The 7321-nt window shown below is 46.7% G+C and overlaps 1 protein-coding gene across 1 annotated transcript; it reads right to left on the bottom strand.

Moving 5' to 3' along the window:
* Positions 1–3338: 3338 nt before the first annotated feature.
* On the bottom strand, positions 3339–4107 carry LOC123254600 (adhesion G protein-coupled receptor B1-like; the record flags this gene model as incomplete). Its single annotated transcript, XM_044683585.1, has 1 exon — positions 3339–4107. A coding segment is annotated over exon 1 (769 nt), but the record flags the coding sequence as incomplete, so codon positions are not given.
* Positions 4108–7321: the final 3214 nt, after the last annotated feature.

Below are 7321 nucleotides of genomic sequence, written 5' to 3'. Positions count from 1 at the left end.
GAGAAGAGAAGAGAAGAGAAGAGAAGAGAAGAGAAGAGAAGAGAAGAGAAGAGAAGAGAAGAGAAGAGAAGAGAAGAATGACCATTTTTTTTTCTAATATCTGAAGGCTTTCCTTGATCCTTGGAATGGAACTCTTGGCAAGGCATCTGTTCACACCTAGCTTCATACAAATGTTAGCTCTACCACCACCTGATGGTGCCCCTGATCCCTGCCCCTCCTCTACAGATGGCTAATGTATTCCTCCCCTTCCCAAAATTAGTTTATAGTCCTTTGGATTTATTTTGCATCTTCTTTGTATGTGTACACATTAAATCTAAAAGATAAAATGTAACTTTCGTGGGGTAGGAACTGTTTCATTTCTGTCTTTCTATCTCCAATATCTAACTCTGTGCTTTGTACAAAGTAGATGAATGTTTTTTGTTTTGTTTTTATTTTTTGTTATTAAAACCCATACCTTCTGTTTTAGAATCAATACTGTGTATCAGTTCTAAGGTAGAAGAGTAGTAAGGGTTAGGGCTAGGCAATGAGGTTTAAGTAACTTGCCCAGGGTCACACAGCTAGGAAGTATCTGAGGTCACATTTGAACCCAAGTTCTCCTGTCTCTGGGCCCGGCTCTCAATCCACTGAACCACCTAGCTGCCCCCGATGAATATTTTTTTGATTGAAGAGTTAATAAACTTATTCTGTTTGGCCCTAAAGGGCAGAAATAAAATCACTGGAGGGTAAGATTACACAATAGAAAATTTTAGCTCCATCTAAGGGGGAAAATACTTTCTAATAATCAGCTCTCTCACAACAGAAGGAGTTGCCTGGGAAGGAAAGAAGCTTTCCTTCACTGGAAGAATTCAAGAAAAGACTGGATAGGGGCAGCTAGGAGGTACCATGGATAGAGTGTCACTCCTAGGGTCTGGAAGACTCATCTTCCTAAGTTCAAATCTGGCCTCAGGCACTTATTAGCTATTTGACTCTGGGAAAGTCACTTAACCCTGTTTGCTAGGAAAGCAATGAAAAAGAAAGAAATGGGGGGAAAGGAGAAAAGAAAAGCATGGATGAATTATCAGGAATGCATAGGGTAGAAAGTTGGACTAGATGACCTTTCACCCTGTCTTATTATGCCCTGGGGGAATGCCCACCTCCTTCCCTCCAACTTCTCTTGCCTCTCCTGCCCCTCAGAACCCACTTAGGATGAATTTCAAAGGAATATAAATGTAAAGCCAGAAAAGACCTTATTAGAGTTTAATCCCCTCATTCTATGTATGAGGAAATAGACGCAAAAAAGTCAAAGTGACTTGTCCAGGGTCACACAGTTTATTAATTTTTGAGGCAGAATTAGAAACCAGGTTCTCCTGTCCCCCAAATTCAGTAAACACATCATCTCCTGGACAGGAAGAATACTGAGTCTTTTAGTGCCTGAGAAATTAGTTAAGTCACTTTTCTCCTCTTAGGAGAGGACACAAGACACCTGGAGAGAAAAACACAATGAAGGAAAAGCCACACCTATAAAGGAAAATAACTTGCCCAAGTTTATACAGCTTTCTAGCAGCTGATCTGGGTCTAGAATTTAGGTGTCTAGAGACCCAGCTTGGGATTCTTTCTATCATACCATGTTGTCTCTCAGCCAGATCCACTTCATAGCTCTTAGCCAGGTGCTTTCTTTATGACCCCGAACTACCACTTCTTTTCCTATTTATTTCATTATTCACACTAAACCTGGATGTGCAAGGAGCAGAGTTTAGGACATAGGGGACCAAAGTCATATGGTTTAATCTTAGGAGAACACTTAGTTTGCCATTGTCCTTTGGTTCACAAAATCAATGACAGACAGAGCTCACACCTTTATCAATGGCTAAGTCCTAACCCTGTCACATACCAAACCCCTGACACTGAGAGCCATATAGCTTGAGAAAGGTACTGTTGGCCATATGGGAGACCTAGCATGAGTGTGGGTGATTCAACTCTGTCGCCATTTTTTGGCAAGCCAGCTCAGAATATACATCCTACTAATACTGATTAGGGGGAATCAAGAATATCAGACTCAATCCTGGGTCTTTATGCTGACCTTGTTTTTTGCCCATCTACTCTCCACCTCACCCCCTTCCTGGCTCTGTGTCATGGCTTATGTTTAGAAAAACCTTATCCCCGGTAAAGGACAAGACAGGAGATGATTCCAGTTAAAGGAACTATGTGTGGAATGATTGCAAAGAGAAAAGATAGAACAAGGCATCCCGTTTAGAAGGGGTGACTAGTAGAGTTCTGAGGTCATGAGACATAGGAGAGGGGGTGAGGAGAGTTGGGGAAGGAAGACAGTGTGGAGAGAAGAAGACCTAAGAGCTTGTGTGAGGGAGCTCTGGCATCACATTGAACTGTTGCAGATAGGCCATCATGCTAAGGTAGGGAGAGAATGGGGAGCCCCCCGCCCAAAGTGAGAATTTACACCCTAGTACTAAACCACTAATTCCCAAGACCGCTGCCTGAATTGGGGTGGTTTATCACCTCGGTATTTAGCCTGTGACATTATAGAGTGGCCTATTAGAACTTCACATGTCCCATTTCCATGGAATTTCAAATATATAATCCTTTTGTTCTTTAGAAGTTATAATTCTCCTTACCTAATAGATTTAAAAATCCCTCTGTCCTTTTAGAACTTAGAATCTCATCATTCAATTGAAATTTAGAACTCCATTGATCTGTTAGAATTTAGAACTCCATGGAATTCTTTGAATTTAGAACCTCACAATCGCCAAAATTTAGAACTCCATTGAATTATTAGAATTTAGAATCTCTTTTGGCCTATTAGAATTTAGAATTCCATAGACTGCTTTGACTTTAGAACTTCATTAGCCTACTAAAATTTAGAACCTCACTATCTTCATAGAATTTAGAACTGCATGGGCCCATTAGAATTTAGAGCCTCATTGCCCTAGTAGAATTTAGAACCCTCTCAGAATTTAGAATACCACTTTCCTTTTAGAAGTCAGAACCTTCCTAAAATACCATTGTTCTGATAGTATGAGCCCGATAACCCCATGACTTAATAAAATTTGGAATTCCTCCCCTTACTGAAGAAGTCCATAAAATTCCGTTCTTTTTCAATGAGTGGTCAAGGAAGCCTTCTCAAGAACAGATGGAGCCTCTCCCTCTAAAAAGAAAAAAAAAAATCTAGAGTTCCTAACTCTGGGAGAAAAGTTTCCCCTCTGTACCAGTCCTGGCTATGGTCTTCAACACATCCCTACCACTAGCTCAATGTAAGTCACACTGAGTGTTCCTCCTCTAATGCATCCTTGAATTTTTGTGAGGATGGATGGAAGTCATCCGTCAGAGAAAGCCCGATCACTCACCCGTCCTGCCGTCCCCTCCTCGGTCCTTGGTCAAGCTGGTGAGACAGTTCTCCGGGCTCTCGGTGCCATCCCTCAGGCAGTCATCCCCCCGGGAAGGGCTCTCACCAGCCGCCAGGTCTGGGGCATCCCCACCGGAGCAGGCACACGGGGTCTGCATGATGCCGCAGGGATGAGAGCTCCGGCTGCCAGCTAGACAGGCCTCCAGCCAGCGGCAAAGCATCTGACAGGCGGCCCGGCTGGGGCTGCGATTGCCCACCACCAAGTACTCCACAGAGAATTCTGCATCAGGGCCTGGATAGGGAGAGACCAGAGCCTGATCCTCAGGCCCCAGCTGCTGCTGTCGTCTCATCTGCAGAAACTGCTTGTTAGACTGGAGAAAAGCGTAACGGGCCGACGGGTCGCAGAGACGGAGGACCTCATCAAAGCTCTCCACTCCCAGGTAGGTGCGTGTGGACTCCAGGAAAGAGTCAAACTGGTAGGTGCGAACGGGCCAGGGCCCACAAGGCCCCGCAGGCTTAGACACCTTCATGTAGAGGGTATAGCGCCGTGGGTCGGGATTCCGCAGGGTCCAGGAGCAGCGGGAAGCGTTGGCCGGGAAGACGGAGGCTGAAGAGAAATAGCCAAAGAATTTGCCCAGGACTAGTGTGGCGCAGGGGTCAGACCCCTGCCCGGAGTCAGTGCCACCCACTGCCCAGCTTGGTTGGACCAGGACGAGAAGGAGAGGAGTGAGGCTCCAGACCAGTTCCAGGGCAGCAGCTGGGCTCCTCATCCTAGATCTCGGGGCCCCCGGAACTGAGTGCAATTGGCGGCCAAAGTTGGGGAAGGTCTGGACATAACAAGGGCTCCACAGGTGGGGTGGGAAGGAGGAGGCCAGCAAAGCACAAGAAGAGATCCGAGGCTAAAAGTGAAGGTGGGAACCAGTGAGGGGGTACAGGGCTAACTGGACGGCCGTAGCAGATAGGCAGGAGAGAAGAAGCCAGTGAGCAGGGGGATGACGATTTTGAAAATGCTTCAGGTTGCGTTTTCTAGACAGATGCTCCCTCCTGTGGCCATCAACTGTAGCTGAGATAGGAAAAATAGAGAAGAAAGGAACATTAAGCACTTGGGAGAGAGTGGGCCCTCTGGCCCTACATCCATTTCATTGAACCCTTATGGAAGGATAACAGGGAAACAAATGACTGGGGCCTCCAACCAAAAAGAGCATCTTTGCCCCCTTCTCCATACTGGTCCCTGAGATCTGAGATCAGAGGATCACAAATTTAGAGCTGGCAAGCCTTAGGCACCATTTAACTAACCTCCTCATTTTACAGAGGAAGAAACTGAGGCCCAGAGGTGGGAGGTGGCTTGTCCCAAGGTCACACACATGCAGAAGTTTTTCAGAAAGCCAACATAATGATCCACTGGAAATCACAAATATGGCTTCTTGAAGGGAGGCTAGCAGACAGCTTGGGGGCAGGGGGTAGAGGGAGGAGAGAGTAATAGATTCTTCTTTAGGGATGGGGTAGGGGGCTGCAGGCATCTGCTATAAGTGGAAAATGGGAAAGAGGAAATTAAACTTGCCCTTTCTACTGCCTGTCTTCCCAGGTCTAGGGCTCAATGAGCCCCAGAACCGGCTCTGGAAAGTTGGCAGCCAGCAATGCCAACCCGCCTACATCCCTCCTCCCATCCAGGGAATTCTGCAGGGACCTTTCCCTTCTGTGCCTCTGCAGGACCATTTGCCTCATGTGTCTAATCCTTCTGCCCCCGGAGGGCTCTTCTGCCTATCTTGTCTCTTCTCCAAGCTATTCTATCCTGCTTTCCCTCTTTCCCTCTCTATCCTGTCCTGTCTCTCCTGTATCTGTCTCTCTCCTCTCCCTCTCTCTTATTTATTCCCTCTTTTCCTCTCCAGTTTTCTGTCTCTCCTCTTTCTCTTTCCTCTCCTCTATTTCTCTATGGCTATATTTTCTCTCCCTTCCTGTCTTTATGTCAGTCTCTTTCAGTGTCTCCAGTTCCTTCCCCCTTTTGTCTCTCTGCCTCTCAGTCTCATTCTCTCTGTTTCTCTCTGTCTGTCCTTCTCCATCTCTCTCCCTTGCTTCTCTCTCTCTCTGTGTCCTGGTGCTATTGCTTCTTTTTCTTCTCTTTTCCATTCTCCATTTTCATCTTTGCTTCTCTTTTCTTGTCCTCTCTCCAGGTCTCTCTCTCCAGCCTCTCCTCTCTCTTCCTGGCTGTACCAGCTCCAAGTGCTCTCTATTCTCTTCCCCTGACTTTGTCTCTTTTGGTCCTTCCCCCTCAAGCCAACCATCCGCTCCCCATCTGTCTCTCAGACGACTCTGAATGTCAGGCAGAAAAGTTGAGGGGGGAGTGGAGGCATGAGAACCTCTAGAGGTCACCTTGTTTACAACCCCCTTCTGTCTAAAGACAGACTAGTTGCCTCTGAGTTGCTCCCAGAAAAAAAAATGGCTTGGAGTGGGGCAAGTGTTTAGGGGACAGAGAGCAATCTGCCATTGTTCACAGAGTTCTGATGAGCTATTCATTTGGCCACCACTTCCATCTATAATGAATTTAAGGGTTAACCATCCTTAGAAACTTTGGAATGTGCCCTGAATCCTTCTGGCTACAACCACCTGTCTGCCTCCACTAGTCAACTTGGTTCTTTAACCCTCTGGCTGTGTTCTTAGCACCACTGAATATGGCTAGACCCCTCTGCCCTTCGCACTGTCCCAGCCCCCTCTCCTCTCTCTTCCTACCCCCCTCCCCACCCTATCATCTCTCTTCTCACTTCTCCCACTCTTTCTGCTTCTCCCTCTGTTTCTCAGTTCTCACTCTGCACAGGAACTTAACATTTAGGGGCCATCTAGTACAACCCCCAGCTTTCACAGATGAGGAAACCAAATCCCACAGGGACTTGCCCAAGGCCACCTAGGCAGTCCCCATCACAGATGGGAATTGAAGCCAAGTCCCCAGATTCCAGACCCAGTGCTCTTCCTATTGTTCAGGTCTTGAGCTATCATTATGGTCACCCTTTGGCAGTGCAGGGACAAAATTCAGCAGCAGCTTACTATTATCCCACCCCAAGACCAGGAGTTGGGAAGATCTGTGTTCAGAAAGTCCAAATCCTGCCACTGACCTGCTTTGTGACCCCGCAGCAAGTCCTTTCCCCTCTCAGGGGCTTAGTTTTCTCTGAAATGAAGGGGTTGGATTAGATGCATAAGGCTGCTTCTAGTTCCAGACATTTAAAATTCCAGTTATGTGTCCTTGGATAAGTCACTCTCCCTTAACTAGATCTCCATTTCCTTCCTTCTAAAGGAGAGGGTTGGAAGATATGGTGTTTGAGGTATTCCCTAAAATGAATTCAGAGATGTCCACTCTCTCTAGCCAAGTATGTACATGGCCTTAATTGGCTTATTATTTAGAGACAGAGTTATTCAAGGTGTCAGGACCCCGGGGACCGCACCTCCTAAACCTCCTATCCCTGGCACGAGGCAGCGCTACTCTCTTATTGTTGCTCTTTATTACTTTTCCCTCATTTAGTTTCTTAGCCTACAGCAGTGCCTCCAGAAGATGCTCATGGTTCCCTAAAGACTAGACATAGCCAGTAGAAGCCACAGCCAGAATCACACGGAATTCTCTCGGGGACCTCCCAGAGGCCATTGCTGGCTCTCCTGTCATATAGATCCTATTCAGAGCACAGGGAGATAAAATGCCTCATTCGAGAAATAACAAAGAGGAGCATGTGGCTTGAATGGGGAATGTAGCATGAAAAGTAGTGACGTGAAATGACAGGAAAGTTTGACTGAAGCCAATCAGCAAAGGCTTTCAGTGCTAAGCTGATGAGTTGATCCTAGAGGTAACAGGGACCTGCTAAAAGTTACTGAGCAGGAGACAGACTGGGCCAGACTTATGCTATAAGAGTTTATTTCATCAGCTGTAAGGCAGATTGAATAGAGTGGAAGGGAGGTGAGGAGGGAGGGAGGGAGGGAGGAAGGAAGGAAGGAAGGAAGGAA

This window comes from Gracilinanus agilis, unplaced genomic scaffold (assembly GCF_016433145.1).
Source record: "Gracilinanus agilis isolate LMUSP501 unplaced genomic scaffold, AgileGrace unplaced_scaffold26151, whole genome shotgun sequence".
Lineage (NCBI taxonomy): Eukaryota > Metazoa > Chordata > Mammalia > Didelphimorphia > Didelphidae > Gracilinanus > Gracilinanus agilis.
The sequence above is the reverse complement of the archived record's forward strand: the minus strand, read 5'-3'. Positions and strand labels throughout refer to the sequence as shown.